Source organism: Ceratotherium simum, chromosome 10 (assembly GCF_057802395.1).
Source record: "Ceratotherium simum simum isolate JZ-2026a chromosome 10, ASM5780239v1, whole genome shotgun sequence".
Classification (NCBI taxonomy): Eukaryota; Metazoa; Chordata; class Mammalia; order Perissodactyla; family Rhinocerotidae; genus Ceratotherium; species Ceratotherium simum.
The window spans coordinates 69,295,593-69,313,292 of NC_141909.1; the positions used below are offsets into that span (position 1 = coordinate 69,295,593).

At 31.3% G+C, this 17,700-nt stretch overlaps 1 protein-coding gene across 4 annotated transcripts in view; it reads right to left on the reverse strand.

The window, feature by feature from the left end:
• NBEA (neurobeachin) overlaps positions 1 to 17,700 on the reverse strand; it is a 690,698-nt gene that overhangs the window by 506,226 nt on the left and 166,772 nt on the right. For all 4 annotated transcript variants that reach the window (XM_087436200.1, XM_014791275.2, XM_087436202.1 and 1 more), the window contains 6 exons: positions 15,565 to 15,717; positions 14,299 to 14,467; positions 7,528 to 7,607; positions 6,758 to 6,820; positions 6,559 to 6,656; positions 2,507 to 2,599 (listed from right to left, as the gene is read on the reverse strand). In XM_087436200.1, coding sequence (XP_087292326.1) covers positions 2,507 to 2,599; positions 6,559 to 6,656; positions 6,758 to 6,820; positions 7,528 to 7,607; positions 14,299 to 14,467; positions 15,565 to 15,717 — 656 coding nt within the window. The remainder of the gene's footprint in view (positions 1 to 2,506; positions 2,600 to 6,558; positions 6,657 to 6,757; positions 6,821 to 7,527; positions 7,608 to 14,298; positions 14,468 to 15,564; positions 15,718 to 17,700) is intronic.

Here is a 17,700-nt window from a genome sequence, read left to right on the forward strand (position 1 = left end):
TTACATTTATTTTTATGGCAGATATGTTTGGTGTTAGATATGTCATACTTTATGTTATGCTTCCTGATTTTTATAGATTTTTTAAAAACTTCCATTATATGTATTGTTCTTAGTTTTAATTGCACAGTTCTTTATCTTACAAGCATCATAATTTTGTTGAACTGCTTATCTTTGTAACTATAAAGGATTAAAATGTCTTCTATGTGTTTAGAAGGGTATTTCCTTATTATGAGCAATAATAAAATCAGCACATTTACTCTTAATTTTTCCTCTCTCCTATACCATCAAATTTTCGTCAATAGGCCTATATTTCTACTATTTCATTTGTCAGCTTAGATGGATTTCCTTTGACTCTTTGGACTTAGTCTACTTTCTTTCCTTATTCCTTTCCCAACTGATTATAATTGTAGTGTTTCTACTGTATTAGGGCATATAAAAAGTAAAATCTGATCTGTTACTCTAATCCAAACATTTGTTTTAGTTTTACCCTTACTGTTAAATTAATTCAGTGTTCACCAGTAGTCCTTAGCTGTAGTTTGTCCAGGCAACCCTGATTGGCTAAACTTCATCCCCCAGCAATTTTCTCAAGAATTATTCAGAAAAGCAGTTCCTTGAATGGTTAAAAATTGGCAGCACCCTTTTTACTTAAAGGATACTTTGGCTCCCATTTTCTTCACTTGAATATCTTATGGTTGTTGCTCTGCAGTTTTTCTACTGAAGGCTGCTGTAGAGAAGTCTAAGGCCAGACTCAATTTTCCCCCTGATTTGTGCACTGCTAAGCAATGGATTTTTTACTGATATTTAAATCCAATAGTATACTTTCATGCTGACCATTTCAGGAAAATTTTCCCTGGTACACAATATGCCCCTTTAAGATGGATGGCAAAATCTTATATTAGGACCTCACTGAATTATAGCTTTAAATATTTGTTTAGTTAAATCGTTTTGCTTTTCTTATTTGGAAACTCCATTTATGCCATTGTTGGAACTTCTGTGCCTTCTGTATCAATCATTTTCTCTCAAATCCTCCTTAACTCATATTTTCATCCATACATATTATTTGCTTTGTTTTCATTTTTATCTTCTGTGTATCTTACTATACTATCCACAGAGTTTTTATCTTCCTTTGAGCTTCTACCAATTTCATTTTTATTTTGTGTACTAGTTTTTTTTCCTCCAATTTTTTTCAAAAGTTTTGTTGGCTCATGATTCAACACTTCAGTGTTATCCTACCATTTCTTTCAACTTCTTGAAATTCTGCTTAGTAGTTGTCCTTTCTTAGAAGCAATTCATTTATTTTTTACTTTTTTAAGTCATGGTAAAATTTTTAATCACAATTATTATGCACTCCATAGCAATACTCTTCCAGTGAGTATTCTTCATCTATTGGTTGGTTTTGCTTATCTTTTCCATGTTTCTATATTTTTAAATGTGTTTTCTTGACAAACTTTAAGAGGTTGCATCTAGGGCTCGAACCCTTTATTATTTTTCCTAGACAATTTATTTTACTTAACCAAAGTCACATGAGAGATCCTTATCTCTTGATATTAAAAGTACATATGCTTCTCTTTCCCAGTATTCTATCACCTAGGACACAGACAGTTCCTCATATATGCATAACTCATTTCTACAATCCTGGCTTTGTGGAACTATTCCCAGTATCCATAGTATCTCTATTCTCCGTTATTTGATTAATGATTTGGTACTAAAATGAAAATAATATCTCTTCTTCTAAACTATTTACCATGGTAGAGACGTTCTATCTGAATTTTGTGCAGTTTTCATCAGTGTTATCAATAAACTTTTAGTAAACTGAAACACCAAAAAGAACTGGCCACAGTAAGGTCCTGAGAGGAACCCCACTTAACAATACTACATGACAGTACTACTTTCTTGGGCTCATTTGTACAGAAAATGGATTTAAACAAGAATATTCATGCAGTGGAAAATACAGTATGAAAAACACCCAATATATCAGCAGGTGATTTCAAAAAGTATCTAAATTTTCGCCTTTAAGGAAAAAAGAGATATTCTAGGATCTTCAAATCACAAAAGTAATCAATAAGCCTCAATGTTAGGAAAGAATACAAACAAATAATAAAATACTGACTTAGCATGTAAGCTAAAGAGCAGCTCTCAGGGACACCTCAATATACACGGTGTTCCCTGTGTCAAGAAAGTTTTATTGAAATCATATTCATACTGGCTTTATTTTATTTGATGAAATATTTTATTACATTCTTAAAATGAACAATATTCTTTTCAGCAAGCAAATAGAAATAAACTATATTACTTAAATGTGATTTTGTTTTATAATCTACTATTAACAAAACATTCTTCCATAAAATATTTTTACAACTTTTATCACAGGAAGCTATTATTTCCCACTGTAAGATTATTCCAGTTATATTCCTATTCATATGTTACATTAGATTAGATACAAAACTAGTAAAAATACAATTTTAGTAGATATTTCTACAATTCATTATGAAAAACATCAACTTACTTGTGACCTAAATGCTTCAGAAAGTATCCCAGAACCTTCAGGGCTTGAACCCAAATACTTTCACTTTTAGAAGCCAATAATTTGTAGATTACTCTAAAAAATATAGAAATAAATGATATTTTAAGCACTTATAAATATTAAAAATAGAAGCACTGTATACTTTACCAATAAATTATAAATATATAAATGCCTCTCAGGATTTTAAATTCTTTGGAATAATTAAAAATTAGCACATTAATTTTTCTTTAAATTTGGCCTTCAAATATATACTCAAAAGGGCACTGTGATTGGTTGTTTATAAGTACTGCTCCCCAGCACAGTGAACAAAAATTTTCAATTTTAAGATACATGCTTCCTTAAGCCATATTTCCTCTTCTATTAGAATTGCCTCCAACATTTGTACTCGATGACCTTTTATTCTTTGTTATGGCTAATTGAACCATGCGTAGATACCTGCCCAACTATTTCTCTTTTCTGAGAATTTGGAATGAGGCCTGTGAAACAATATCTAGTCTTTACTGGGCTCTTGAATTAGGAAATTAATCAAAATAGAAACTATAAGACAGCCTTGTTTTGTTCACAGAGGTGAGTTTCTATACAGAAGGAAGAATAAAGATGCCATACAGGATGTAGTAGAGAAAGCAAACTTGTTTCCTGATAGCTTTCCAATTCCTGGTTCCTACCCGAAAGAGATTTCTATAACAAACACATTATTCTGTTTTTACTTAAATTAGTTTGAGAAGTCTTCTGCTACTTGTAGCAAAAAAGTCTCTTCTAATACCCAACCAAACCTAACCTACACAGTCACTTGAAATACTATATATAAGAGCAGGGTTATAATCATTATAATATCTATAGAAACTCTGGAAATTTTATCCTCTTTTTTTTTTTGCAAAAAGCAAATATTTTTTCTATAAGGTAGAAGGGGACAATAATAACTATATTCTTTGCCAACTAATTCTAGAATTTAAGAAGGTTCTTGAAGGGTGGCAGTGGTGACAATATAAAATTAAGATGTGCTTTATTATATTAAATATCTTTTTTAATAAAATTTCATTTTATATTTTGAAGGTGAAGTAATCTAGGCTAAACAAAAAAGCTGATAGAAGATGCAGTATAATTTTCATATCATTTCAGTGATATGAAATTATCAGATCATATCATATCAAATCATTAACAAAGGGGAACAAATAAAGTTAATGACATCTATTTTATGTTTAATAGTAGCAAAAGAAAACAATAAATTGCTGACATTGCTTCTTTTTTTGCGTTACTCTACTGAAGAACAGACTATGAGAAGAGGTAAACTGTAGAGTGATTATTTCCCTTGGAAGATGAATTTTTTCAAAAGGCTCAAGTTCCTAAATGAATATCTATTTACATTGAAATCTATTTTTAGAACTCTTAAGGACCACGATCAGTAATGAAAAAAGACAAGTATAGAAATAGGAAAGTATAAGAATAGGAAAGTTATATATGTCAAAAAATAAATATTCAGGAAATCATAAGAAAGAACATTCAACAGCAAAAATAATCTTGAGAACCAAAGTAAAAGCTCACAGCCTAAAAATGTGACTGTACTCAGAAATGGAACTAGAAACTCCCACAGAATTCCTATTCTCTAGAAATAACTTTGAGTTGGAGGGGAAAAAAGGTATAAAATCCACCCTGGATCAAGAGAAATTATGGTCAACATCTGAAACATGAAAACACCTAGGGCCATCACACTTCTATGCTACATAGGATCTTCCTCACAATTAGACAAGTGTTTCTAATAAAACAAGATACAAACACAGGATTGCAATACAGTATGAATAGGAAATTTACTGACAAATCAGTGAATGAATGTTTACTTGTAATATAATAAGACAGTTAGGTGAATCCTATTTCATCTGCTCAAGCTTACTATATTGAGCCAGAAAATATGTGAGACAAGTAGTGGTCTATTGTTTTCTTCAAAGACTTTCAGATATAAAAATGCCACATTTTTAAGCTGCTCAGTTCAGTGTTGTATTATCACAAGGTCTTTCTTAAGTCTAGTTAAAATATTATGAGAATTAAATTAAGTTCATTCGTTTATTGCTTAGTATGTATGAATTATAATTAATCAAAATTTTCCCAGGAAAACATTTCATATACATCTGTTACCCTTCAGTACCTATTTTCTAGGATACAGACTTTTAAGTGTTATCTAATAACCCTATTTTTTCCATCTTTTAAAGTAGAGCCTACATTCTCCACTTTTTTTTGAAGTGGAAAAATTGAAGTAGCATATTTTTCATCTTTGTGATTGTTTTGAAAATACTGGTAACAATGTGACATGTACAGCTGTTGTCAACCATGACCAACCAGGCCTTTGTATTCATTGTGCCTAATCAATCCTTTCATATTATACATTTAAAATACTATTTCAGTCCCCTAAAGATCTTACCAAATAGCACTCTCTATTCTAAGATCATATTTCCAGTGTGTCAAAATAACACAGAATTCTATTTCTGCATTCAATTGTATTAACCAATCTAAGGTTGGTATCATTCATAAGGGTGATAAGGATATTTTCAATTGATTCAGTTAATCAGTTAATATAATAAATAAAGCAGGTACTAAGATCCAAGGTCAAGCATACTAAGTGTTCAATCTAAACATAACTTAAGAAGAATGAGTGTAATTGTATTATATTATTAGGTTGAACAATATGAAATTGTCATTTTTGGTAAAATCAGTTAAGCATCAGCAGTTTCATACAGTTCAATCTCATTGTAAAAAAATATTTGTAGTTGTTAATAACTAAATGCATAATCCTCTTCTTCAAAAAGATGAGCAACTCCATGGATTGTAAACTCAAATGTAATAGTGATATCACAAGTAGGATATCCATATAGAAATTTTTTTTTTTTTCTGGAACTTTCTGATTGGTTTATTTTTATTTATTTATTTATTTTTGTTTATTGCAGTAACATTGGTTTATAACATTGTATAAATTTCAGGTATACATCATTATACTTCTATCTCTGCATAGATTACATCATGTTCACCACCCAAATACTAATTACAACCCATCCATACAGAAATTAAATGATTGCTTCTCTGATTTGAAAAGGAGTCCTTCAAGTCTAGAAAGTTGTTATTTGCTGATATAAATGGCCAAGGAAAAGAAACACTAACAAAATCCCTTGACAGTTATTAATATACTATTTCAAAACTCTTTTTATAACCTGTGGAAGTTCACTGAGTTGCACATGGCATAACCTAGATTTCTTGTTCATTTCAATAACTCAGACTCCAGAAAAATAAAAAGGGAGAATCCCTAAGGGGTTAGGTTATAGTTTTAAGTTCATAAGAATACTAATCAAGAAACTGTTTCACTTATCTACATAATTACTTTACAATCACCATAACTAAAGTTAGTTTTCAAATTCTTTTGGTTTGGCCTCTTGTTCCAAACATCTTTCTATTATCCCCATTGTACTGCCAATGCCCCAGCTCATCATCCCTAATACTGATGAATAAAATAATCTCTCCACTGATCTAACTGCATCAGTACTGTCCCCCTCCAACTTATTTTCCACACTGCTGACTGTAAATCTAATAAAATGGAAATCTGAGCAAATCAGTTCCCCATTCAAAATTCTTTAATTTTCATCACTAACAGAATAAAATCTAAACTTCTTACCATTATATGAACCTTCCAAATCTGGCCACTATCTAGCTCTTGAGCCTAAACTCATATAATTTTCTTGTGCTCTCTTTTGCTGAAATATACCATACTCTCTCACCTTCTTGCAAAAAAATTTGCTCTTCCCACTACTTGAAATGTCTTTACTATAGCAACAATTTAATTACTCTTCTTGAGATCCAAGACCCATTTTTTATACACTATACTAGTTTCCTTGAGTATTAGAGGATTAATAGCAGCTTTTTCCATTTACTCCCTTCTGATGTGTAAGATTTTGCTATATATATGTTCTAAAGTTCATAAAATAGGGGTTATTCTAGGAAGCACAACGGTACTCGATTATAGCCTATTAATAATACTAATATTATAATCATACCTTATTCCATTTCTTTGATCAAATGCTGGTATCATTGAGGCTGGGTGTTCTGACATTAAAGCCACTAGTAACTGTAACACATCATGAATATTTTCATCCTGCATAATAAGGATCACCAATATTTATTTAGTTAAGATTTTATTCCAATGCTTTGAATAAAAGAATTAAAATTAGAAGACCCCCCAGACCCATGTCCTACCTCATGCATTGTAAGTAGATAATTTAATATACTCTGAAGTTCATCTTCCTTGACCCCTCGATCCTAATTTTAAAAATAATTACTTAATTTAAATCTAAAATTAAAGCTTTAATTAAAGACAGGCATCAAAATGATCATTTTAAAAGAAAATAAGAACAACTTAACAGTAGTAACATTTTAATTAAAATATCTGATACTTCATAATTCATAGACTACATTATTTCAAGTTAAATAAGTAAATATTTAGAAAATTCTGTTCTAGTTGCTAATATATGATTGATCTTTACTATCAAAAGTTAGTATATATTGATCATCTAAATGTATTCATATTACTATTTTCTAACCATTTATTCTTTTCTTAAAATAATGCAAAACACTGCAAAACTACAATATCAATTGCTGTGTATTTTACCTTCATTTTCCGTTTGTCTTTATCCTAATCTTTTAAAAATCCTACTGTGATAAAATATGTAATGTAAAGCCTTCTCAAATAGGAACACAGAACATTTTCTAGAATAAAATCTTTATGCTCAATTCTTACGCGTACGTTCCTTGTCCATTTCTGCTATATCCCTTAGTATCGAGGATCTCAAAGAGCATTTAATAAACGGTGAAGTTCAACAAAAGTTAATACTAAGATCTACAGAATTTTGAAAGCAATTCATGAATTAAAGGTAGTTACTACTAATTTTACAATAATGATTTTAAACTACGCCAAAAATTTCTTTTCACCTAACATATTGCAATGTTGAATTATCTAAGTCTCTTACCTTTAGTATGAGCTGTTTCAGAAAAAGCAGCATAAATGCCCGTAGTGATATAATTTCTTTTTGTGATGGCCGGGGACCATCTAGAATAAAACAGAAAACAAAAGGAAAAAAGTAGGAAAAAGCCTCATGATATTAAATAAGTTTAATGCAATTATGTTGGGATACTATGGAATTCTTTAAGTCATATTAATTATAATATTTATTAGTATTAATGTTATATGCAATGCTAGTATTAACGCTAGTATTAATGCAATAATATCAAAGAATCTAAACATTAATTTTCACATTTTTGGCAATTGCAAATTATTTAGTAAATGTCAAATTTGGGAGGAAGAATTACTTTGTTAAAAACTATAATATGTTACTATCCATTGATAAATGTCTAATCATCAAGTGTTTACATGGATACTTTTCCCTTTTTATTAACTTGATAGTTCCCTTTTCCCCCGCAAATCCGTTTTCCCAATATTTCTTCCATCCTTATATTAAACCCTTCTTCATTTAAAGACCATCTCCATTTCCACCTCACACATTATATATAACAAAGCACAGAAAAGTGACACTCTATTTTAATTGTTTTGCAGCTTTTTTCTTCCATGTCACCTGTACATACCAAATACGTATTATAGTGAACTCTCAATAAATGCTTCTGAGTCAATAAATGAACAGTTAAAGTCTATACATATCAAATCCATCACATCTAAATTTCACAGTAATTAATTGCAAATATTTAATTACCAATAACAATGAGAATATGCAATGATATATGTAATATATGTAATACACAATAATGAAATTACACCTTTAAAAATGTAGCTAGAACCTGAAAGTCTTTAAACATCAAGACTTTCTTGAAGCAACCAGGATTTGTATAGCTTCTTTATAAATTTTAAAGCTACAATCCCTTTATGTATAATTTATAACATCCGCTTCATCACTCAACAGATATTTACATGCAGATTATTACATCTCAAAGCAAATTATCACTCAAACAATCCATTTCATCTACTCTTGAGAAAGAAACCTGTTTCTCATTTCCCAGACTCTGCCCTCCACATTTTTTGCCCCACTCCTGCCAAGTGTACAAAGTACCCTTTCCCTCCTTACCAACACTTGGTATTACTTTTTTTAAAATCTTTTTTATTGTGAAATATAGTACACATACAGAAGATAAAATGTACAACTTAATGAATTATTATAAAATAAACACCTGTATAACCACTTTTTAGGTCAAAAAGCTGAACATTGACAGCAGCTGAACATTGACATCAACCACTGGTGTGCAGGTAAAGGAACTGCACAGAGTGGAGGTGTGAGGTCCTGATTTACATCATTTGCAGATTTCTGATTTGTTGTGTAAATTCTGCCACCATGAATGATTTCACGTTCAAGCTACCAATGGTTTAACAATCAGCTTGTAAAATTTCTGAATATTTAATAATTGGCTGTGGTACCAGCCTGCTCCAGCATACTAACGCCCTCACCCTACCCAGTCCTCATCTCTGAGCCACATTCCCCTTCCTGATCACATCCCCCACTCCATCCCAGTAGAGATGGCCATTATTCTAGTAATAATTTCTTTACTTTTATTTATAACTTTGCTACCACTTAATGAAATTAGACAAGTTTTATACTATCTTTGTGCAGCAGTTTTTTTGTTTTATTATTAGGCTGAGGATAATAATAGTGCTTATGTCATAGGATATTTTGTGAGGATTAAATGGATTAACATATGCAAAGGAATTAGAATAGCGCCTGGTCCATTTTAATTGTAAGCACTCAGTAAATGTCAGCTATAATTACTATTGTCGTATACTACACAATGTAAAGAGCATGTTGCAAAGAAATTTATACATATGTGTGAGTTTTGTATGTGTATGATATGGATCCATATCTTACAAAATAAAATACAAATATATTTATCTTACGAATATAAAATTGAGTGACAAAACAAACCACAAATGATATCATTATGTAAAACACAGAAGCTAAACAATCAATTATTTAGGAATACATACATAAATAGCAAAGTAGTAAAGCATGGTAAAAAATAATAAGCCCTCAAGTAAAGAAAAGGCATAATAAACATAAAATTGTGGATGGGGTTATCTCTACGGATGGGAGTGGAAGAAAGATGTGACCAAACATAGGTACATACAAGCTTATGGCAATGTTCTATTTCTTAAGCTTGGTGACATTTATATAAGGTTTATTATATATGTATATAACACCACTTTATGTTTGTGATGTATTCAAAATAAATCTTTGAGATACCTATAATTTGAAGCACTTACGTGTATGCATGCCTAAGTTTGTGTTTTGTATGAGCAGAGAAAAAGAGTTTGAAGAATATATAAGACTTAATTCTGGCTCTTTGGGAGAGTATTAACTTTTTATTCATAAACCTTTGCACTATCTCACTTGCTACTAAGGTCATATATTACTATATTTTTAATATAAATAAATGTTTTTACAGTGAACCATCTGAAATAATTGAGGCAAAAGTGTTAACTCAGAGTCAAAGCAAAAAGATCCTACTTCTCAAGTTGAGTGCCTATACATGAATAATACTTCTTTGAAAAGCTAGTGTAGTACAAATTATCTTTAGAGTGTCCTTAAAAGAAAGCATTTGAGTTCAAAATGGTATCAAAAAAAAATCGCTATCTAGAAAACTATGTTTCAGAACCTCACATTCCATTAAATTACAAAGTTAATTTCAGATCGATTAAAAAGATGAGTTAAAAAAGAAGAAATTAATAAAAATATAGATTAAAAAGAATAAATTAAACCATAGAAAAAAGAAATGATAAGTCATGGGGATGCAATGTACAGCATGGTAACTATAGTTAATAATACTGTATGGCATATTTGAAAGTTCCTAAGAGAGTAAATCTTAAAAGTCCTCATCACAAGAAAAAAAAATTTTTGTAACTATGTATGGTGACGGATGGTAACTAGACTTATGGTGATCATTTCACAATGTGTACAAATATCAAATCATTATGTTATATACCTGAAACTAAGATAATGTTATATGTCAATTATATCTCAATGAAAGAAACAGTTTAAAAATTTTTTTGAATAAAGTGTACGTTTCAATGAAAAAAAAAGAAAAAGAAATGGTCTTCCACTTTGCTGTCACTATTCTTGATTGCATATAGATCAGTTTAGATGTATGTATATACATATATATGTATCTACATATAAACTTACAGTTCCTAGATCTGTCCAACAAGAATGCCTAGACCATAAGAAACGATGAAATCCAGCCATTTGTGACAACATGGATGGACATTGAGGGTATTATGCAAAGTGAAATAGTCAGAGGGAGAAGGTCAAATTCCGTATGATTTCCTTCATTAAGTAGTAGATAATAACAACAATAAACAAACACACAGAGACAGAGATTGGATTGGTGGTTACCAGAGGGGAAGGGGGGAGGGAGGAGGGCAAAAGGGATAATTTGGCACATGTGTGTGGTGATGGGTTGTAATTAGTATTTGGGTGGTGAACATGATATAATCTATGCAGAAATAGAAGTATAATGATGTACACCTGAAATTTATACAATGTTATAAACCAATGTTACTGCAATAAACAAAAAATTAAAAAAAAAAAAAAAAAAGGATGCCTAGAAGCAACGACACTCAACGAGCAATAAACACAAGATGAACATCTAACACCCAGATCTTGGTTTCTATAAACCATATCCACCAAAACAAACCAGGGCTCCTTGGAAAAGTGGGTGATTCCAGGACTGGGATAAGGAAAGTATAAGATAAACCAAGAACATCTTGTGCCAGAAAGCAAGGAAGTACCAAAAAATTATGGACATTTGTCATAAAGACCCAAGAACTCATGAGAAGGGGCTCCTAGTGGCCAAATCTGAGACAACTTGAACATCAAAATAAATAATAATAACAACTTGGGATAGCCTGTGGGCTAAATCCATCAAGCCACCTGTTTTTTCAAGTTTCACTGGAACAAATCATACCCATTCATTTATGTACTGTCTATGGCTGCCTTTGCAATACAACAGCAGAACTGACTACTTGCAACAGAGACCTTATGGTTCCCTAAGCCTAAAATATTTACTCTCTGTGCCAACTGATGACGTAACACACTGAACTAGAAAGAAATACAAGAAATTTATACTGATAAAAAAAATGCACAAATAAATGGAGGAGAAAAACAAGTTCTTCCTTAAAGTAGAATTCAAACTAATAAATGTCTTAGAAAATATCACCATGTGGCAGCCATTACAAGTAAAGAGCAATTCTGACAGGAGTCATCAATGAACTAAAACCAGTGGGTGAAAGTTCATTGAAGAACAGGATATTTACGTAATCTCAATGTATTGCACCACCAAATACTTATTATTACAAAGAAGAAAGTAGAAATTTTACAATAAAGAACCTGGCAGACACCACCTTAATCAAATAATTAAAGTTAACATCACTACTACTAAGACATCGTGTGCCTCCCGACATGAAAACAATGAGACAAAATTGGTATGACTTTCATGTGATGCTTTCCAAAAATGAAAAACCTGAATCATCATGAGTAAATATCAAACAAATCCAAATTAAGGGACATTCTAAAAAGAAATTGTCTGTATTCTTCAAAAATGCCAAGGCTATGGAAGACATGGAAATATTAAAAGAACTAGTCTACATTGAAGAATATTAAAGTAACAAGGCAACTAAATGCAATATATGATCCTCAACTGGGATCCAGAGAAAAAAGAAAGATTTTTTTATTTTCCTAGAAAAGATACTATTGGGATAATTGGTGAAATCTGAATGGGATCTTTGGATTCATGATAGTGTTGTATTAATGTTAATTACCTTACTTTAATGGCTTCCCTTGGTTACCTAAGAGAGCGCCCTTACATTTTAGGAAAAGTATCTAGGAGTAATAGAGCATCACACCTACAATTTATTCTGACCTGATTCAGAAAAATATGCACATGTATATGTATGTGTGTTTATATTTACATAAAAATAGAATGGTAAAGTCTATGTGGTAAAATGTAAAATATTGGTAAATATAGTGGGGGTATATGAGAATTCTTTGTACAATTCTTGCAATTTTTCTGTAAATTAGAAATTAATTTTTTGAAGCAGAAATTAATATGTGTAAATGTATGATTTGTCTAGAGGAAACTGTATCAGACTGCAGTGTTTAAAAACAAGGGCTCTTAGTCAGATAGACATGATTCAAATTTTAGTTCTGTCACTTTGTACCAACTTTAAGTTTCCTAATATGATACGGGAGTGATATTAACAACATTATATATGGATATAGTCCTATGTATATGTGTAAATATGTCTATGCATATATAACTACATTACATATAAATGATTAAACAAAATTAACATGTAGAGTGTGTAGCACAGATTCCAATTCATGATGAGCATTCATTAAATTTTAGGGATCGTAGGTTTAAAAGCAATGGAAAAAGCCATAAATGACAGAAAAATAGATCTGAGTGCAAAACAACACAATTTTTAAAGTCCCACCAATAAAATAAAAGACATAAAAGTAAGCTAATAAATCAATATTAAAATAGTGAAATGTTATTTTCCATATCAAAAAGATTTGTATAAAATGATAATTTTCAAAGCTACTGTGAGTATGCGGAAAAAAGTACCCTAACATACTACCAGTGAAATTGTAAACTAGTAAAATATTTCTGAAAAAATTGACAATATTTATCATGAGACCCCTTCTCAGCAATTCTAAACAAAACAAAGATGGAGGTGAAGGATTATATATAAAGGAATAGATCACTGCATTATTTATAGGATCAAAACTTTAGAAACATGGAAATGATATATCCTCTTAGATTAGTATGTAGAGCCAACAAAAAAACAAAAGAAAAAAATCAAGAAAATCTCAATTCTGTAAAAGGGTTATATATTTCACATGTGTATGCAATGAGAAATGATGGAAGAACACACACCACACTTGTAACAGGAATTATTCATGGCATTTGGGTTGTGAATAACTTTTTTCTTCTATATTATTTATTTTATGAGATTGTATTTTCATATAATTAGGAAAATTGGCAATATTTTTAAAACAACACAACGCAGTGAAGAATTATTTTCTACTACTTTTGGAACAAAGGGTGAAGTGTGGGGGAAAAAATATAAAGAAAAGCAACAATCTCAAAACAACCATATTAGAACACACTAGCCATGACCAATTATCTTTCATGTATTTTTTTTTTTTTTTTTTTTTTTTGTGAGGAGATCAGCCCTGTGCTAACATCTGCCAATCCTCCTCTTTTTTTGCCGAGGAAGACGGCCCTGGGCTAACATCCGTGCCCATCCTCCTCCACTTTATATGGGACGCCGCCACAGCATGGCTTGCCAAAGCAGTGCGTCGGTGCGCGCCCGGGATCCGAACCAGCGAACCCCAGGCCGCCGCAGCGGAGCACGCGCACCCAACTGCTTGCGCCACCGGGCCGGCCCCCATTCATGTATTTTTAATTATGAATATATCTTCCTGAATCACAAGAAGCATATAGGTTAAAAGGTACAATATGATTTATTTTTACCTGCCTTTATTCCAAAAATAATTTAAAACTGCAAAGGTATAAACTTCTTCCTTGTCACAAAAAATTCTCAACATACCAGTCTACTAAATAAGAAAGATAATAGTTCAGTGATAATTTCATAGCCATGTACATCTGTTCACCATAATAGTACTCAAGATATTGAACAATCATAGTACAGTGTAACACAGTGGTAGTGTTGTACTTACCTAATCCTTTAGGTGTAATGCCACTACTGTCAGCAGGATTAACGACCCAGTAGTAATATTTTAATGTGTGCATTAGCTGTAATACTGTTCCTACTCTGCGTATGGTGGTGTAAATGGTAGCAGTTCCAATAAATTCAGCAGACAAGTAAGTATACAGGGAAAGCTGAACCTAACACAAAATATTAACAGAGAATTAAAAAGTACACTTCAGCAGCTCAAAGGAACAGAATTAACATCAGTCAGCCATATCATATTTGGGAAAAAAATATATTGCTGTCATATATCCTCCAAGTTCACATAATTTCAAATTTTTTTAACCTATTGCCACAGTATCAGAATCTAACCATGTAAGTAAGAGATGACAAGTTTCAACACCTTGTTAAAGACTGAACAAACTTCAGATTTGAGTTTAGCACAATAACATGATAAATCATAATAAAAATTATAACAAACATTATTTAAACAAAGTTATGTGGAAGATATTATATGATATTACAGATATAGATTTATAATTTAGGTGAAATGTTTGAAAGTAAGTTGCTGACATTCAGACACTTCCCCACTAAATATTTCAGTGTAAATCCCCTAAGAACGAAGACATTCTCTTACACAGATGATAATACAATTCTCCCACTCAATAAATTTAACATTTATATAACACTAATGTCTAACTTAGGGTTCATATTCAACATTTCTCACTTGTCCTAATAATTTTTGACATTGTAAAAAGCACCTCAATCTATCATCTATTTATTGACATTATCTGTGAAGACCTTTTAACAAAATCTTTAATTTTGACACCATCAAACACATTAATTTTTCTCCTTAAGAAGAGAGGTTTTGAAGGTCTTATTTAAGAAGTCTTTGGCTATCCCCAAATTGTGAAGGTATCTTTCAACAATTTCTCCTGTTACTTTTATAGTTTCACCTTTCAAATTTAAGTCAAATCTAAATGTGGTTCATCTTTGTATAGGGTAAGAAGTAGGGCTTCAACATTCTTTTTTTCCCCACAATCATTACCATTGTCTAGTTCCAGAACTTTCTCATCATCCCATAAGGCAGCTTAGTTTTTAACTATAGTTTCATTTATTTTAATATTTACATATTTAATATTTTGATTTCTGATACTGCCTAATACAACTACTTCGGATTGACTATAAAATAAGCTGAAAAATCCAAATGTTTTCTGGATAGTTTAGATTCATTAAATGAGTAATGTAAATTTTATTTACATTAAAATAAAATAAATGAGAATAAAATTTATACCTTTGCAGGTGTATGTATCCAGATGGCTGGGTTGAATAAAATGTGATCACAAAGCTGCTTCAGCAAAGGTGCTCCATGAGATAAACCATCAAGGTATTTTGCAAAGGATAAAAATTGCTCCAGGACAGCTCTAGTTATATGAACTCTTGATGACTAAAGAAAAAAAAACAGAAATTCAAGCTAAAAATATCCAGATTGTCAAATTGTAAAATTGCTGACTTAGAATAACTACATATGAATTTTCCATATGCCATCCCTAATACCTTAAATATAAAATATAGTATTTTAATTATTTCCCTTGCTAGTCAAAATTTTATTATATTTAGAAACACAGAAATGTTAAGATCATTCTCTAAATGATAGTTTGTTACCTAATGTCTTTTCCAGGACAACTGCAGATAAATAACTCAGACTAAATAATACTACACTCAAGCAAAAGAAATAAAATAAATAAGAATGGTTTCATTCTATATTTGTAGAAATTGACTAACAAGAAGAAATCTTAGACAAACAAAATTAAAACGGAGTAAAATTACTATCATGATAATATACACACACAATTTTACAATTTGACACAACACATTCGGAAAAAGAAGTGCTTTCGCTAGCTTCAAACCAAAGAGAAAACAGATTGACCCTACCATTCCACTGAATCTTTTCTTCAAAAAGGTAAAAATGAGTTGCACATTGACAAATGCAACGTATCTTGCTTAGCATAAACGTTTCTGACCTATCTACAGTATTTGAAAAAGAAGATGTCACTTTCCTGGAAATACTATCCTCCTTTGGCTTTCATGACCCTCAGATTACTCCTCAGTGTCCTTTGCTTAAAAGAATGAGAACAGCTGAAGATTATTTCTTTGGCCTTTTGTTCATAAATACACTCTCCCTGGATGATATTTTACGCTTCTGCAGCTTCATATAACATTATTTCTATTCTGAGTACTCTCATAAAGAATTTTCAACTGCCGCTACCAATACACAACCTATTACCATGGTAAAGGACAGACCTTCCAAAATTCAAACCAAACCTTAAAGCTGCACTGTCCAGTACAGGGCCACTAGCTATATGTGGCTACTGAGCCCTTGAAATGTGGCTAGTCCTAAGGGATATGTGCTGTAAGTATGTACACACTGGATTTTCAAGGTTTAGAATGAAAAAATAATGCAAAATATCTATTCTTTTTTTTTTAATTGAGTATATGTTGAAGTGATAATATTTTGGTTTAATATACTAGTTTAAATAAAAAATGTTATTAAAATTAATTTCACCTACTCTTTTTTACTAGAAAATTTTAAACAGCATATGAGGCTTGCATTGTATTTTAATTAGACAATGCTACCCTAGAGTATAATTTCAGATGAAAGTATTATAGATGAAATGTTCATAAAAGGTAATAATTCAAACTCAAATGTCAGAAAATATATCTTCCTACACAAATCTTTTCTTTCTCATCTAGTGATTCTTTTTGGAGTATCAGCATCCTCCCTGGGGTAAAGAATCACCTACCACTCAACCCTAAATCACAGGTCATATAGCACCTTAATCTCCAGTATCCACTCACTGAAGTCCAAAATATCAGTATAGGATAATTAAGGAATAAAAGGGACTAAATTGTCCTACCAATTTTACTTCCCATATGATTCACCTAGATTCATCATGTTCATAACAAGGCCCACTCAATAAATTTGACCTAAGCATGCCACACATTTTCATACTTCTACATAAGGGGTCACAAACTCAAATGATTACAATATGCAAGTAGTTAACAGCGATGTATGAATTAGGGTAGGAAACAATACAGTAGTGAAGACTGCTCAAGGTACCTAAAGGAAATAAAATTCAAACTAAAAAACTTTTCACTGAACCAAACAAAACATTTCTTTGGGCTAATTTCGCCTCCACATCACTTGCTTCACCTGCTTTCTCTATCATACTCTTTCAACTTATAAAACCCTTGCATCCATTTCCTTTACTTTAAAGGTAGAGCCCAACACTTTTCATTTAGTCATTCAGAAAATACACATGCTGAGTACTTACTATTTGCCAGGCACTCTCCTTGGCACTGTGGAAAGAGCAGTTAACAAAACTGAAAACAAAACCACCCTCATAGAATTTACATTCTAAGGGAGGAA